Source organism: Anolis carolinensis, chromosome 3, assembly GCF_035594765.1.
Source record: "Anolis carolinensis isolate JA03-04 chromosome 3, rAnoCar3.1.pri, whole genome shotgun sequence".
Taxonomy (NCBI): Eukaryota; Metazoa; Chordata; class Lepidosauria; order Squamata; family Dactyloidae; genus Anolis; species Anolis carolinensis.
The window spans coordinates 269,556,784-269,574,954 of record NC_085843.1 but is presented as its reverse complement, the minus strand read 5'-3'; the positions used below and the strand labels follow the sequence as shown (position 1 = coordinate 269,574,954).

The 18,171-nt window shown below is 42.6% G+C and overlaps 1 protein-coding gene and 1 long non-coding RNA gene across 3 annotated transcripts in view; both read left to right on the top strand.

Moving 5' to 3' along the window:
* Positions 1-18,171, top strand: part of pld1 (phospholipase D1) — a 152,495-nt gene that overhangs the window by 115,750 nt on the left and 18,574 nt on the right. For both annotated transcript variants that reach the window (XM_008106028.3, XM_008106027.3), the window contains exons 17-20: positions 59-177; positions 1,089-1,202; positions 8,460-8,570; positions 10,749-10,837. In XM_008106028.3, the coding sequence (XP_008104235.1) occupies positions 59-177; positions 1,089-1,202; positions 8,460-8,570; positions 10,749-10,837 (433 nt within the window). The remainder of the gene's footprint in view (positions 1-58; positions 178-1,088; positions 1,203-8,459; positions 8,571-10,748; positions 10,838-18,171) is intronic.
* LOC134297895 (uncharacterized) lies at positions 10,844-13,889 on the top strand. Its single transcript, XR_010004844.1, has 2 exons — positions 10,844-13,093; positions 13,198-13,889. It is a non-coding gene; the product is annotated as an uncharacterized LOC134297895 (long non-coding RNA).

The window sequence follows — 18,171 nt, the reverse complement described above, 5'->3', positions numbered from 1 at the left end:
GTCATGTAAAATTTTCTCGGGTGGAAAGGGGTCACAAGTCCCTTTTTTGTTAACCTAGATTTCATTGATCGCTACACTATGCCAAGGATGCCATGGCATGACATTGCTTCTGTGGTGCATGGCAAAGCTGCAAGGGATGTGGCTCGGCACTTCATTCAGCGCTGGAATTTCACAAAGGTAGGTGTAAGGTTTTGTGTGTGTTTGTAAGAAATTGTGTTTATGCAATCTTTTCTGTTGCCTGATCAGATCAGATGCAATATTCCTCACAAATACAGAATCAGAAATTTCTCCGTTTTTTTTTTAAAGTATTAGTTCTCATGTCTAAAAACTGTACGAGCAACTTTAGTGAAACTTGTGAAAGCTGAAAATCTGACATTAGAAATTCTTACTGCCTCTGATATAAGCAGTTTGGGGCAGAAAAAGTGTAACACTGCATTTTCATTCTATAGACATAATTTCTACAGATTGCAGAAATAACTATATCTTGGTGATGAACTCCAAAAACGTTTAGATATATGCATCACATTGAAAATGGGAATGAGAAAGTATGGTTGGTATATTTGCTTAAAAATGGGAAGAATGGCTTTAAGCCTGTAGTGAAATGTCAAAAAGAAAGAAAGAACTGTGGAAAAGGCAGAGATATATGTCTGGATATAGACATATAGGAATGTCTTTTCCAAGAAAAGAAAAGAAATTTAGAGCTTTTTTTAAAAAAAATGACAGCTGAAAACAATTCAGGTTCAAATTCATCAGGAAAATCACTTTAACATAAAATGGTTCCAACTACAGCTTGCAAACTGAAAATGTATTTCTGCAGTGCCAGCTCAGTTAAGGAGCGCCAGCACTGTGAGGTTAGTCACTGTTCTGAATGTGGGAGTAATGTCGTTTTCTTAATAAAGAGTGAAACATAACTAAAATACAATCCAGAAATATGCAGTACAATTCCGTCCATATTTACTTAGAATTAAGTCCCAGGAAAATACATCCAGTGTTTCAGCCTCAGGGTGATAATAAAATTGAATATACACAGGTCTGTGAATATATTTTTATCCATTTCACTGGGTGTTTTGTTTTGTTTTATCTTCAAGATCATGAAACCCAAATATAGATCCCTGTCGTACCCTTTCCTGTTGCCAAAATCCCAATTAACAGCTGATGATCTGAAGTACCAAGTCCCTGAGGCAATGAATGCCAAAGTGCAGGTAAGATTGGCATTTGACACAGAAAATTTATTACTGACCCACTGCTGTGAGGTTGGTTTTTAGTCTTTTCTCAAGAGAAATCTCGTAAAACATCTTTTAAGTGGAAACTGCCATAAATCAGTACATCAAATGCCACTTTCTTTTAATAGATAGCACTAAATTCTTGACATATTATAGGACACGGTTAACGATAGCCCCTTTTCTCTCATCCCACTGCTTTGGCCCTTGAAAAAATTGATTCAAAAGCTAGAGAACATCAGACTCTGTTTTAAAGAGTAACCTGTTTTCTCAGAAGCAAACCCTATTAAATTTAGTGGGGTTTATTTCCCAATAAACACCACAGTGTTTTGATAACCATGCTGGTTTTTTTTTATCCAATATTGTACTTTGTAGGACTTTGTGAAGAATTCTGAGTATTTCCGAGATAGACACTATTGGAGTTCATAGATAGCTTCCAAACTTTGTAGTTACCCACAACTCTACCAGGATTTGTAGGATTGTCTATATAAATGGAGGTATTATATCAATCTATCATCATGGCATTGTGGTTTGTGTGTTAGACTAGTACTGTAGAAGACTAGGGTTGAAATCCCTGTTCAGTAATTGAAACCTACCAAGTAACTATGGGAAGGTCACAACACTCTTAGCCTCAGAAGAAGGCATTGTCAAACATACTCTGAATAAATCTTGCTATTTATTTATCATGTCAGAAGCGAACCAAAGGTACAGTTGTAATGTATTTGAAAAGACAAAGTTAAAAACTTGGCATTATACTAAATGTCCTTTGACCATTAGCTGGCCACTTGGAGTGCTTCTGGGGTTGTTATAAGATTATCCTCCATTGTGCATGTGGGCAGGGCTCAGACTGCATTGTAATAGGTGGTCTGTGGTTTGTGCTTCTCCACACTCACATGTCGAGGACTCCACTTTGTGACCCCATTTCTTAAGGTTGGCTTTGTATCTCGTGGTGCCAGAGCACAGTATGTTCCGTGCCTTCCAAGTCGCCCAGTCTTCTGTGTGCCCAGGAGGGAGTCTCATATTCGATATCAGCCATGAATTAAGGTTCCAGGTTTTAGCCTGCCACTTTTGGTTCCTATCGCTGGCTGAGGTGTTCCTTCAAGTATCTCTGTAGATCTTGGAAAACTATTTCTTAATTTAAGGCATTGGTGTGCTGGCTGATATCCAAACAGGATGGGCCAGAGATGTCACTGCCTTGGTCCTTTCATTTCTGGCAGCTACTTCCCAGCGGATGTGAGGTGGTGCAATGCCAGCTAAACAGTATAATTTCTCCAGTGGTGTGCAGCGTAGACATCTTGTGATACTGCAGCATGTCTCATTAAGAACTACATCCACTGTTTTAACGTGGTGAGATGCATTCCACACTGGGCATGCGTATTCAGCATTAGAGTAGCAAAACACAAGGGCAGATGTCTTCACCGTGTCTGGTTGTGATCCCAGGTTGTGCCAGTCAGCTTTTGTGTGATATTATTTCTAGTGCCTACTTTTTGTGTGATGGTCAAGCAGTTCTTCTTGTAAGTCCAGGGTAACTCCCAAGTATTTTGGTGTGTTGAAATGCTCCAGTGGGATTCCTTCCCATGTAATCTTCAGAGCAATAAACCTTGCTGAGACAACCCTATAATGGAGTTACAAAAAGTCAGTATTGAAAGCATGTTACATAAACAAACCTGAAAAGCTGGCATCATGGCCAACTCATGTAGTTTGGAGAATACTTGGCCATACATTTGATATACAGAGTGTTAGGTTAGGGTGGCATCATATCAGGGAACAATAACCTGCAGAAAACTTTACTTCTCTCTAATAGCAAATTTAAACTCATCATTAAATAGGATAAAGTATGCAAATAACCAAATGCATTTGAAGAAACCGCAGACTGCATGTTTTGTAGGTTCAATTTGTTAAGGAAATTATTCCCTGCATTTGTTCCATCTCTAAATTGCTCTGGGAAGTGCAGCTATCAGAGAGTCGTCAAATAGCAGTGTTTCCAAGCTATATCCAGAATACTAGGTTTCTTTTATCCATTTCCATGAAATTAAAATAACTTTTTAAATTCAGAAGTAGGCAGTGAGTACTATTCAGATATATGTAAGTATATGAATGGTAGAAGAACTGCTGTATTAAAGAGGCAATTGACAGGTCTGTAAGCCTTCAGCTCATTAGTAATTTTAAATAGGTCAGGCAGGCAGTTAAGGATATAATTTTTCAGGGCTATTTTGGCTCTGGGATATTATAGTAGCAAAGTGAAAAAGAGTATGACTGATAACCTTGCCTTCTGGCTGTGAGCTATGTTTTTATTCATTGAATTGCATGGGCAGTAAATCCATCCTTGATTTTACTGCGACTCCTCCCAGAGTTGAATAAGGGCTCTTCCACTGTCAATCATAAGGCAAGATATTCTTTGCTGGTATTTAATACATTGAGTTATTTCAATTGAGTTGCTGCCCTAAAAACTTGGTACATATGTGTTGGCTTGTGAAATCAGCGGAGTATTATAGGCCTAAATCCCCTAAAACAGTGGTTCTCAATCTGGGGTCCCCAGATGTTTTTGGCCTACAACTCCCAGAAATCCCAGCCAGTTTACCAGTTGTTAGGATTCCTGGGAGCTGAAGGCCAAAAACATCTAGGTACCCCAGGTTGAGGATCACTGCTCTAAAGGCACCAGATCCTGTTTGATCTGGGAAGCTATTCACATTCAGTCCTAATTAGTACTTGGAAGGGGCCCTGCTATTATACTTTAGAGCAGTGGTCCCCAACTTTTGGTCCTCCAGGTGTTTTGGACTTCAGCTTCCACAACAACTAACAGCTGGTAAGATGGCTGGGATTTCTGGAATTTGAGAACCAAGGTTGGGAACCATTGCTTTACAGCCGTGGTTCTCAATTTGTGGGTCCCCAGATGTTTTGGCCTTCAACTCCCAGAATCCTAACAGCTGGTAAACTGGCTGGGGTTTCTGGGAGCTGCTGGCCAAAATGCCTGGGGACTCAAAGGTTGAGAACCACTGCTTTAGACGAAGGAACTGGAAAATCTAAATATTTCCTTAGAAAATCCTATGAAATTCCTGGGGTTGCCTTAAGTTGGTAGGCGACTTGAAAACACACATACGCAGGGTACTCAGTACTCAAGCTTAATCTTTAGACCCATCTGTATGTAACAACTACAGACCAATTTCCAACCTCCCATTTTTGGGCAAGGTTCTGGAGCGGGTGGTTGCCACGCAGCTCCAGGAGTTCCTCGATGACACTGATTTTCTGGACCGCTCGCAGTCTGGCTTCAGGCCTGGGCACAGTACTGAGACGGCTTTGGTCGCCTTGGTGGATGACCTCCGCAGGGAACTGGACAGGGGGAGTGTGACCCTGCTGGTTCTCTTGGACATCTCAGCGGCTTTCGATACCATCGACCATGGTATCCTTCTGGGGAGGCTCTCTGGGATGGGGCTCGATGGCACGGTTCTGCTGTGGCTCCAGTCCTTCCTGGAGGGTCATTCCCAGATGGTGAAGCTGGGGGACACCTGCTCGGACCCCTGGCCATTGACCTGTGGGGTCCCGCAAGGGTCTATTCTATCCCCCATGCTATTTAACATCTACATGAAACCGCTGGGAGAGGTCATCCGAAGTTTTGGAGGGTGTTGCCATCTCTACGCAGATGACACGCAAATCCACTACTCGTTCCCATCTGACTCCAAGGAAGCCCCTCGGATGATGAACCAGTACCTGGCTGCTGTGGCGGACTGGATGAGGAGGAACAAGCTGAGGATCAATCCTGACAAGACAGAGGCCCTCCTGGTCAGTCGCGCGTCGGATCGGGGTATTGGGTGGCAACCTGTGCTGGACGGGGTCGCACTCCCCCTGAAATCACAGGTCTGCAGTTTGGGGGTCCTCCTGGACTCAGCGCTGACGCTTGAGGCGCAGGTGTCAGCGGTGGCCGGGAGGGCCTTCGCACAACTCAAACTTGTGCGCCAACTGCGACCATACCTCGTGAAGTCTGACTTGACCACGGTGGTGCATGCCTTAGTTACCTCTAGACTGGACTATTGTAATGCGCTCTACGTGGGGCTTCCCTTGAAGACGGCCCAGAAACTACAATTGGTCCAGCGCTCGGCTGCCAGGTTAATTACGGGGGCGAGTTACAGGGAGAGATCTACTCCTCTGTTCAAAGAGCTCCACTGGCTGCCTTTTATTTTCCGGTCCCAATTCAAGGTGTATACCATCACATATAAAGCACCTACCTTCGTGACCATATCTCCTACCACAAGCCTACACGATCCCTTCGCTCATCAGGGGAAGCTCTCCTGTCCCCACTCCCGATATCCCAGACCCGCCTTGTGGGAACAAGGGAGAGGGCCTTTTCTGCTGTGGCCCCCCGATTGTGGAATTCTCTGCCCGCGGAGATTAGGCAAGCCCCCACACTAGCAGCCTTCAAGAAAGACTTGAAAACATGGCTCTTTCGCTGCGCTTTTGGAGAGTAACCATTTTATATTTCTTTGCCGTTGCTCCCCCTAATATCTATCCTCCAGAATACCCCACTCCCTTATGACCCTGTTCGCTGTGGTTTTTATTTTTATGTCTTTCTCACCCCAAGTTTTAACTTAAAGTTCATGTGGTCTGCCCTTGTTTTATTGTCTCCTTGTTTTATTTTGTAATGGATATTATTTACTGTATTGTTTATTGTATTGTGTTGTGCTGTTCTTTTATATGCTGCTTATATTGTATTGTTTTGGGCGTGGCCCCATGTAAGCCGCCCCGAGTCCCCATTGGGGAGATGGTGGTGGGGTATAAATAAAGTTTTATTATTATTATTATTATTATTATTATTATTATTATTATTATTATTATTATGGGGCATCCTAGTTTCACTGAGTCTGCTTTGTCTATCTAAGCCATTGGTTCTCAACCTGGGGTCTCCAGATGTTTTTGGTCTACAACTCCCAGAAATCCCAGCCAGTTTACCAGCTGTTAAGATTTCTGGGAGTTGAAGGCCAAAAACATCTGGAGACCCCAGGGTGAGAATCACTGGTCTAAGCAATCAAGAGTTTTATTTGCATAGAACATAATACACTGGAAGTAGGCTCCTGATAGACCTGATTTCAAAGTACCATCAGCTTATGCATTAACAGCTCAGGTCAAGGAGCTCCCTCAGATTTTGTTGATCATCAGGACCCTCTTTGATTAGAAGTAATGTGGGATGGAGAGATACACATTTCTCAACAGAGTTGCATTTGAAATACTACACGTACTAGACTGCCTAACAAGTTGTATTTAAGACCAGAAATATTTGGCTTATGCAAATGTGTGTGATTCTTTAAATAAAAAATAATCCCCTGGATATATAAAGCTAGAGATCAATAACAATATGCTTGCTATTTATGTATATGCATTTTTAAAATGTTGTGTGAAGACCCTCTTCATCTACAGTGGTTCCCAAACTTGGGTCACAGATGACAACTTCCATAATTCCTAATCAATCATTGTCATTCTATGTTGAATGAATTTAATTGTTATGGTCACTGACCAAGACTATAAAACTTTAAAACATTAAAAAAACAAACAGAGTTTTTTTTAAAAGTGTTAACATTAAGACCAAACATTCATAACATTAAAATCAGAAAGTCGATAATATGGAGTCAATCTATACAACTTTATATATGACACTTATAAAATCTGTAGGTATGGATAATAAAATGAGTAAGTTAAAACTTTATCCACTAAAATCGCCCACAAACGTATTCATTATTTATATAGCTGCCACATAAAACTTATCCACTCTATAAGTGATCTGTCCTCTAAGATGTTTTAGATGATATTCTACATTGCCATTCCATTTTGAGACTTCTGAATGTTCAAGTCCAGCAACATATGGGGATTCAAGATTGGAAGCCACGATCTTAGTACCTTCTGTCCCAGGGTCTACTGGATTCTACTGTGGAAAATAAATCTCTAAGGCAGTGCACCATGTCTATGTGTAGCAACTGCTTAGTGGAAAGACTGCAAATATGTTTCAAGGGGGAGACAGTGCATGCGGATTGATTGCATTTCCCTGTGATGCTGCAAGATTGAAAATGTTCCATCTTTCCCAAGCTTTGTAAACTGACAGCTGGTACATTTATCAGATGAGAGACCCAGCTAGACAAAATTTATTTTTCAGTACAGAGACTTCACCTCAAACTGAATGATGTTTATCAGCCATCACATATCAAATCAAAACGATAGAATGTTCACTAGCATTACATAACTTTTTTTCTTTTGATATATAGAGGTTGTTGATGGTCCCAGATACTAATACCCGAGAAAGAATGTATTGGTAGAAGTTTGAGAAGTTTTTATATTGAACCCACATTGTAGTCTCAAATGGTTCAAATCCATATTTTTAGTTGACCAAGAGTACTGTACCAGCCTTTTGCATCACACTGAACTGCATTTGAACAAGACTTGTGTAATGTTTACATTTCTATTGGTTGAAAGTTTTTAATTTCTGCTTTTATTTACAAAGAATGTTAATGTTTTTAAATCAACCTATGCTAGTTTCTGATGATATCCCACAAATTCATTTTATTTATTTATTTCTTCTATTAAGATTCATGGCAGCTTCCAATGGGCTCATTAAATGTTGTAGCTACATTCGATACCAGTGCATGTTAAGAGATAGAATAATGCTCTTATACAGCTTTCCTCAACCCTTTTCCTCCAAAATATGTTGCTTATCCCCCAGTTGAGCAATGGGAGTGAATTACAACTCTGATCATCCCCAGCTAGTATGGCCATCCTTTGGGCACCAGATTAGGGAGGCTTTCCCAATGACCATCAAGTCAACTCCATTCTGCTAAGCAGAAATACACAATCAAAGCATTCTCAGCAGATGTCTCTCCATCCTCTTTTAAAAATCTCAAGAGAAGGAGAATCCACCATTCTCCGAGGCAGCATATTCCACTGTCAAATAGTTCTTACCCTCAAGAAGTTCTTGATTCACTATAAGGCAGTGTGCTTCTCTTGTCAATTTGGGTTTTCAGTGTTGGTTGCTTTAAGGCTGGATCAGTTAGTATTGTAGCAATGCTAACTATAGTCATGACATAAAAAAAGAATCCAACATAGATTTTTTCCCTTAGAATTTTGGACTGGGTTATCAGTACATATTTCACTTCATGCAACAAGAGTGGGCAAATGCCATGGAATTAGAAACTCGTCTTCTAAATGTTTAAAAAGTTGTGTTTGTTCGTTCATAAGTCATATTTTCCTCTCTTTTTTCAGGTGCTTCGCTCTGCTGCTGATTGGTCTGCTGGGATCAAGTATCATGAGGAATCCATCCATGCTGCTTATGTCAATGTGATAGAAAACAGTGAACACTACATATATATAGAGGCAAGTGATATTTGCCCTTTAAGGCTTATGGCCGGGATGAAGAAAGAGACCAGTGTTGCATCACTGGAAAAGTGTAAAAGGAAAAGTCGTAGTGCACTCACTGATGAACCAGGGCACAAAGACTTCTTCCTCAACTGAACACTGGGAACTGGACCACTCCTGGCTACAGTTTGGCTCTTATCTCTTACTGATTGGCAGTTCACTTGCATCCAGGCACTGTCCTGCAGTTATAAAATTTAGGAGTTAAGTTTTAAAGTTTCAAAAACCTTTAAGTTTATTGTTTTAATGGTCCAAATCTGACACCGTAATAATGAATAAATTCATTCCACCCAGCCACTTTGTAACTGTTGCTCCTTAAGAGGGGAAGAAACAGTAATCTGGATGAGAGGGAAGGTCAGAATCAGAGTTGGAAGAGACCATAAGGACTATCCAGTCCAACTCCCTGCCATGCTTCCTTTCCCCTGACTATAATGCAGCAGCTGTATATTACTTACAACAGCCACACAATCTGTCAGTATCTAGGGGAACAGTGCCCCTGAACAGTCCAGCATCAACTGCAAAGATGGGACAAAATTACTGTGCAAGGAGGTACTGACTATCTCCTTGTGTTGCATCCCCAAAAGTACACATGTAGGTAAATGGCACGTTATCATTATCTGTTCATGGCATGTTATCATTATCTGTTCGGTGCCATGAACAAAATATTTAATGAATTCATATATATATATATACACTTCTCAGTCTTATTTTTAAATGGTTGCTATGAATGATAATGGTGCCCCGGTGGCAAAGTGTGTTAAAAGGTCCCAGGTTCAAATCCCGGGAGCGGAGTGAGCGCCCACTGTTAGCTCCAACCTAGCAGTTCGAACACATGCCAATGTGAGTAGATCAATAGGTACCGCTCCAGCGGGAAGGTAACGGTGCTCCATGCAGTCATGCCTATGGCCACATGACCTTGGAGGTGTCTACGAACAACGCCGGCTCTTCGGCTTAGAAATGGAGATGAGCACCAACCCCCAGAGTCAGACATGACTGGACTTAACGTCAGGGGAAACCTTTACCTTTACTTTATGAATGATAATGGCAGCATTTCAGCATCAGCGCTTTGTTATTGTTAAAAGGAGTCATAGTTTTGATCAAGCATTGGCTACAAAAGAAGGAACAATTTTGTTCCTATCTTATGAATCTTAAGCTGATACGATGCCTGGGAGTCCTGAAAGGAACAGGAGGCACCCAAGGCAATTATTTCCCCTGTAGATATGGCCCTTCACTTATCAGTATAATGTATTATCAATGCCATCATCCACATCTTTATTTACACCTTGCCTTTTTCTCAACATTAGGACTCGAAGCAACTGTTGCTAAGGCACTATTGCTTGTGGTTTGTTAAATTTACATATCATTGGGAAGTCAATCAGTTCTCTTGAGTGAAATTTTAAAAAAGTGAAAGCCTATTGAGGGAAAAGTGCAAATATTTAGACACCAGTTATTTCAATGGGACTTGTGTATAGTACAATACATTAGGAATATGTTCCTGCAGGTATGGGATCATACTTTTTGTTATTATACATCAGCACATTGGTTCTCAAAGGTCCCTCCCCTGAGAAATTGATTCAGTTGTCTCCTGTTGACAAATCTAAGGATTATGGTATTTATTCCAGAGATTGGAAAATATGCTCTCTATTTATTTTTATTTATTTATTTTGATGCTGCTTCCAGAATATCCTAGTCAATATGAACACTGCCTATAGTAGTTCTGGAGTTCTGGGAATTGTAGCCTTTAAAAAATAACATTTTTGAAATCATTCTATCTGAACTCAGATTCATTCTGGGGTCCCCATAAAGTTTATATAAATTAATCTTAACGAGTGGGGACGATGCCACAATCCCTTTAAATAGTCTCTTGAAAACCATAAATCCCCTCCCCAGAAAAATTCACACAAAATATTGCATACACTATAATTTATTGTATTGGAAATGGATGCATTGTGACTATTTTTCAAATATTTTAAGTATTCATCCCAACAATTTCACTACTAATGAAATGAGATTGAAAATTCCCAGTTGAAATTCTATTTCCTTGACAGATGTCATCATCCTCTATAACTTTCAGTAACATCAATGTTACTAAAATTGAATGTTTTCAAATAATTCCTCTTGTCTTTCTCCACATTGTAGAACCAGTTTTTTATCAGCTGTGCCGATGAGAAAGTTGTATTTAATCGGATAGGTGATGCCATTGCCCAACGAATCCTCAAAGCCTACAGGTAATTTTGCTCAAAAATCGTTGAAGAACTTAACAGAAATATTTTATTTCTAGTTAGGGATAGGCTGACTATTGTAACCCAGACATTTTCAACAGTTTCAGTGGAAGAGGATGAAATGAAAACAGCCCTAGAATGTTAGATTAATCTGGCAAATGGGATGGATTTGTCATTAACAATGATCTGCTCATAGTTTTCTTTGCCTTAATCACACAGTGTAACTAAGTAGATTATAGATTGTGTTCTGTGTATGTGTTTGGCCCTGGGGACTCATATTCATCTCAAGGGCCTTTAAGCATTGTAGCGACCTATCCCATTGTCTAGTGGAAAGCGGTAGTGTTATAGTGAGATAACAAGCATAAATCTGGATTTTTATCAAAAGCAGAATATGGTAGATAGAAGAGAAACACTCTATGGTCCATTGTGCCTGCCTGCAACCAGGTTGGTGTCAGTCCATTGCTTCAGTTCATGTCATGCTTCAGAATAACTGAGGACATCTTTGATTTTGTATATGTGTGTATTTCTGGTGTGTGTATGAGAGTGAAAGAGAGAGTGAAATATTGGTGATTTCAAGATTAAAAGTGGTTGTGTTTTCAGTAGTGTAAATAAAAGCTCTTGGCATACACAGGAATTGTAAAGAATTAGTGGGTCGTTGAAGGAGTTTTCAAAAAGACATGCTTATATTTAAGCATGAGAGGCCTGCTGTTGTGCTGCAGAAGAGGCCAGAAACATCTCCAGCCAGCCTGCCTGTTGCTGCCTCTGGGACTCCTTGTGAGTAGACTGCAGCCCCAGGCCCTTTCCATCTGGGTGTGACTCAGCACTTCCTAGGAAGGACCATCTATAAAGCCTGAGTCCACAAGGCCCTGGCAGGGCTGAGAGGCCTGCTGTTGTGCTGCAGAAGAGGCCAGAAACATCTCCAGCCAGCCTGCCTGTTGCTGCCTCTGGGACTCCTTGTGAGTAGACTGCAGCCCCAGGCCCTTTCCATCTGGGTGTGACTCAGCACTTCCTAAGAAGGACCATCTATAAAGCCTGAGTCCACAAGGCCCTGGCAGGCCTGAGAGGCCTGCTGTTGTGCTGCAGAAGAGGCCAGAAACATCTCCAGCCAGCCTGCCTGTTGCTGCCTCTGGGACTCCTTGTGAGTAGACTGCAGCCCCAGGCCCTTTCCATCTGGGTGTGACTCAGCACTTCCTAGGAAGGACCATCTATAAAGCCTGAGTCCACAAGGCCCTGGCAGGCCTGAGAGGCCTGCTGTTGTGCTGCAGAAGAGGCCAGAAACATCTCCAGCCAGCCTGCCTGTTGCTGCCTCTGGGACTCCTTGTGAGTAGACTGCAGCCCCAGGCCCTTTCCATCTGGGTGTGACTCAGCACTTCCTAAGAAGGACCATCTATAAAGCCTGAGTCCACAAGGCCCTGGCAGGCCTGAGAGGCCTGCTGTTGTGCTGCAGAAGAGGCCAGAAACATCTCCAGCCAGCCTGCCTGTTGCTGCCTCTGGGACTCCTTGTGAGTAGACTGCAGCCCCAGGCCCTTTCCATCTGGGTGTGACTCAGCACTTCCTAAGAAGGACCATCTATAAAGCCTGAGTCCACAAGGCCCTGGCAGGCCTGAGAGGCCTGCTGTTGTGCTGCAGAAGAGGCCAGAAACATCTCCAGCCAGCCTGCCTGTTGCTGCCTCTGGGACTCCTTGTGAGTAGACTGCAGCCCCAGGCCCTTTCCATCTGGGTGTGACTCAGCACTTCCTAAGAAGGACCATCTATAAAGCCTGAGTCCACAAGGCCCTGGCAGGCCTGAGAGGCCTGCTGTTGTGCTGCAGAAGAGGCCAGAAACATCTCCAGCCAGCCTGCCTGTTGCTGCCTCTGGGACTCCTTGTGAGTAGACTGCAGCCCCAGGCCCTTTCCATCTGGGTGTGACTCAGCACTTCCTAGGAAGGACCATCTATAAAGCCTGAGTCCACAAGGCCCTGGCAGGGCTGAGAGGCCTGCTGTTGTGCTGCAGAAGAGGCCAGAAACATCTCCAGCCAGTCTGCCTGTTGCTGCCTCTGGGACTCCTTGTGAGTAGACTGCAGCCCCAGGCCCTTTCCATCTGGGTGTGACTCAGCACTTCCTAGGAAGGACCATCTATAAAGCCTGAGTCCACAAGGTCCTGGCAGGGCTGAGAGGCCTGCTGTTGTGCTGCAGAAGAGGCCAGAAACATCTCCAGCCAGTCTGCCTGTTGCTGCCTCTGGACTCCTTGCCTACTGCCCCCCTCCCTTTTTCCCAGCGCTGGTGAGTGGACATAAGAAGGGAGGGAAGACTTTTAAAACTCCAAAGCCATCCGGAGGAAGAAGGCAGAGGAACTGACTTTAAAATCATTCTGTCTCTTGCTGCAGGCCTACTGCCCTCCTCGCTTTCCCCAGCATTGGCTATTGAACTAAGAGTCTGTCTTACTGAGGTCCACTCATTATTTATATATTGCTGCTATAACAATCTTTAAATGCTGTTATAATAACTATTATGCACTGTGAAGCTTTAGCCTATAAAGCTCTAAACGGTTCCGGCCCAGCTTATCTGTCCGAACGTGTCTCCCGCTATGACCCACCTCGAAGCTTAAGATCGTCAGATGAGGCCCTGCTCGCGGTCCCGTCAGCCTCACAGGTGCGGCTGGCGGGGACGAGAGACAGGGCCTTTTCAGTGGTGGCTCCCCGCCTATGGAACGCCCTCCCCATTGAAGTCAGGCAGGCTCCCTCCCTCCTGTCTTTCCGAAAGAGGACAAAAACGTGGTTATGGGACCAGGCATTTGAGCATGAGTAGCAGCAAAAATGAGATAAGAATATATGACCTACTGACAGACCCCACATGAACATGGAAAGCGCCTTAAATGTATATTTAAAGGTATAATTATGTATATTTTAATGGCTATTCTTAATTTTATTGTAATTTTTAATCTTGATGGATTTTTAAATTTGATGAAAACTGTTTTTAATGTGTATGGTTATACTGTAAGCCGCCCTGAGTCCCCTGATGGGTGAGAAGGGCGGGGTAGAAGTGATGTAATAAATAAATAAATAAAAATATACAGCCATTAGCAGCTGTCTGCATTCATTCAAACCTGGAGTGGCCGGCAAATATACTCCTATGTATTTTCTGTGAAGTCTCAAAATTGTTGGGGAAATATTAGTTGATTTAAGCAGTTACTCACATGACCCTTTCAGCTTCTAACCAGCTTGACACTGTTCCTTTCGATTGAACATAATTCTACTGCTGCTGGAGTTTTGCAACATATTTTTAGATGGCTGCTTCTCACATATTTATGGCAATATTTACAGGGTGCAGGCTTGCTTTTTGATCTATTTACTCTTTTGTATTTTATGTTGTGAAACCATTCAGAGTACCTCGTGGATAGAAAAACAGCACAGTGTAAATAAATTCCAATAGTACAATCTTATACACATCTACTCACAACCAAGTCCCAGTCATTTCAGAGAGGTTTGTCACCCACATGACTGGGACTTGGTTGTGAGTAGATGTGTATAAGATTGTACTATTGGAATTTATTTTACAGTACAATGCTTTCAATATCTGTTACATGAAACATCTAGGCATCCCCTGGTCAACGTCCTTGCAGATGGCCAATTCTCTCACAACAGAAGTGACTTGCAGTTTCTCAAGTTGCTCCTGATATATAAAAAAGTATCTGTCACATGAATGGGCATTGAGTTTCTTAGCCTTTCCTACCTAGGTATATTGTTCAGCCATGTGACAGATACTTTTTTTATATATCAGGAGCAACTTGAGAAACTGCAAGTCACTTCTGTTGTGAGAGAATTGGCCGTCTGCAAGGACATTGACCAGGGGACGCCTAGATGTTTCATGTAACAGATATTGAAAACATTGTACTGTCTGAGGCAGAGCACCAAATGATACCATCCACTCAAGTCAAGGAGTGCTGAGACCCAAAACAGCTTCATTTATTCAGCAGGTGAACTGCTATAGTTGAAGTGGGACAACAGCATATCAGGAATGGTGCCCTGTCCTCCTGGGTTTTGCTGTTGCTGTTTCATCAGAGCCTGACTGGCAAAGTTACTTCTGATGAGTTTTCAATAGGTGCCCGGACATGTCATTTCCATAAGGGATGACACCAGCAGGGCTCTGTTGAGGAGCTACTTCTGGCCAGCAAACAGTGATGGATCTGTTTGACATGTGGCAAAACACAGCTGTCCATACCTCAATAAATATTGACTCGAGTGCTTTCTGGAATTCCAGTTTCCCTCAAAAGCATTACTCCTGTTAATATGGGGGTCTTCCCAAGGGGATTAAAGGTCTGTTGCTCAGTGATAGGGCAAGAGTTGCTCAGTGACTTGCCTACCGAAGATCCCAAATTGAGTCCCTGATAATAAAAAAAAGGAACTTTGCCTGAAAGTCCTAGTACTTACTTAGGCGATCCCTCATAGTTCGAGGATGATGGTCTTCCAGTTGTGGGGTCTTGAGGGTGAATTCTTAGGTGGCTGAAGAGACCTATTCTTGATCTGCATGTTCTCCCGCAGTGAGGACATCGGTTTCCAGGTGGAAGGCGGTCTCGGTCAGGGTTGGCTTGACAGGCCTTCCTCTTGGCACGTTTCTCCCTTAAGCCCTCCATTCATGCCTCTTCAAACTCCACAGTACTGCTGGTCACAGCTGACCTCCAATTAGAGCGCTCAAGGGCCAGGGCTTCCCAATTCTCAGTGTCTATGCCACACTTTTTAAGGTTGGCTTTAAGCCCATCTTTAAATCTCTTTTCCTGCCCACCAACATTACGTTTCCCGTTCTTGAGTTCGGAGTAGAGTAGCTGCTTTGGGAGACGGTGATCGGGCATTCGGACAATGTGGCCAGTCCAGCGGAGTTGATGGCGTAGGAGCATCGCTTCAGTGCTGGTGGTCTTTGCTTCCTCAAGCACGCTGACATTTGTCTGCCTGTCTTCCCAAGAGATTTGCAGGATTTTTCTGAGGCAACACTGATGGAAACGCTCTAGTAGTTGAGTGTGACGTCTATAGACCATCCATGTTTCGCAGGCATAGAGCAGGGTTGGGAGGACAATGGCTTTATAAACAAGCACCTTGGTGTCTCTATGGATGTCCTGATCCTCAAACACTCTCTGCTTCATTCTGAAAAGTCCTAGTAAGCTACTATCGATACTATTGACAATACTGAGCTGATCAAGGCAACTCCCTATCTATGTTTTTTTAAAAAAAAAAAATCACTTATTAATCCAGTACCAAATACCCCACCACATGTGGCATGCTGTTTGGACTTGAAACCAGTGTTGAGGCAATGGGACAGAACCCGGCTCTGTAGTGCTGTGACTGCTCAGGAATTGTAGATTCAATTTCTTCACACATCTGCTGTTCTCCCGCTTGTGCTTCTATGATTCCTTTATTCCTCACTGGTGGCTGAAAGACATTCTCGCCTTTTAGAGAGAGAAAAAATCGGAGCTCTTGTTAGCAGAAGAAATTATGCAAATGTACACACATTTGCATAGTTTTAATTGCCAGCCTTAGGTTTCCATGGTGCTTTTCAGTTCTTTTTTTCCTCCCTTCTTTATATGCTACAGAGTATATACTTTGCTTAATATAATTGTGATTCAGCTGGTGGCAGCATCATTGTACTAGATTACATTCCTGTCAAAGCAATGTAGTCAGTTTGCAGCCTCCAGAGCGATTTCCTGAAGCTCTGCTGCTGCTAATGAGGCTGGTAGACTCCTTTCTGGTTCTGATCCTACTTTACATCGCTTGGAACCCTCAACCGGGCCACTCCAGAACCAGGCCAAAGCCCCAGGCCTGAATCCAGTAGTAGAACATGCCAGACTGACTATTTTTTCTATTTTTTACAACTCACTTTTCTTGTAGATGGGCCAAAATGCTCAACATGATGATGGATAGAGAAGGGTGCTTGGTGTGTTCCTTCTTTGCACTAGGAAAAGTGTGCTTCCCATGGAATCTTTCTGAGGATAGAACTAGAAGTGACTTTAAACACATCTTTTCATTTAATATGGAGGTTCCTTTTTTATGCGGAAAGCCTAAACTTGTAGGGAGGAGAAAAGTCGATATTTATCAGAATCACAGCAGGTGTAGATATCCATTGCAGGATTTCATCGCAAAATGCAGGAGAGGTTTTCCTTATGACTCAAGCACAGAAAGAAAGAAGGAGAAAATCAAACTAGATGAGGCATGCGTTCATTTTATCTTCTGGGCGGCATGTAGAAGAATTCACTCTTGCATCCTTAAACCTTAATGGAGGGACTTAATGTGAATTCTGCCCTATCATATTCACCTCCTTGTCCTTCAGACAATACAAAGCATATGTAATTAATTAGGTCACATCTTCCATTTACATGGAAAAATGTTATGATTGTGTGTGTGTCTGAATAAGCTTGGTTGTTTTAATGGAAATAGATTGACCATAAATTACATTTTTCTAATTATTTTGCTATCAGCAATTAGCATTTCTCACATCTACACTATCCACCCTGCTTCGCACCACTGGCCCATTTAATTTAAAGTAAAGCAGGTGTATCTGTCTGATTACTGTAAGTGGAAGTTCATTTCAACTACAATACACAGAAAAAGCAACTTGTATTTTTTTAGAAAAAAGGATGGATCCCATCATTCCTTAATTTGATTTTAGGAAATGTTCCATTTCATGCAGATGCTGGACCTTCTTTTCTTTGCTAATCTCAAATACCTTTTCCACTGCTGGAAACACCTATGTCATTTTCCATAGCTATAGTTACATTCTGTCAGTGGTATTATTCTAGGATGCCTGTCTAAGTAGAGGAGTGGTTCTCAACCTGTGGGTCCTCAGGCGTTTTGGCCTACAACTCCCAAAAATCCCAGCCAGTTTACCAGCTGTTAGGAGTTGAAGGACAAAAACATCTGGGGACCCGCAGGTTGAGAACCACTGAAGTAGAGGATGGAGCCAAAACCAGATGTAGGCAAGACTACCCACTTTCCCTCTGTCTTCTATCAGTCTCTTCTTCCTCCTCCTCCTCTTCCAGATTTCTTTTTTCTGACAGTCCCTTCATCCCTGCCTGCCCACTTTCTCTTCTCCTGCCACCTAATTCCCTCTTTCCATGTCATCATGCTTTTCTTTCTGTCTCTGAGAGTGTTCTCTCTCGAAGATTTACATCAGTTTTGACAGTGCTTTTAACTGCCATGGTGCCATGCAGCATTTGATGAGGTGCTCAGAATTCTCTGCTAGAGAATGCTAATGGTATAATTTGAAGAACTAATTTGAGGAGCTGCAGGGCTGAGCTTATCCTCACCAAGCAACAAATACCAGCACTGTTCAGGATGGGGCTGCTCCGGACTGGCCCAGGATGCAGCCAAATG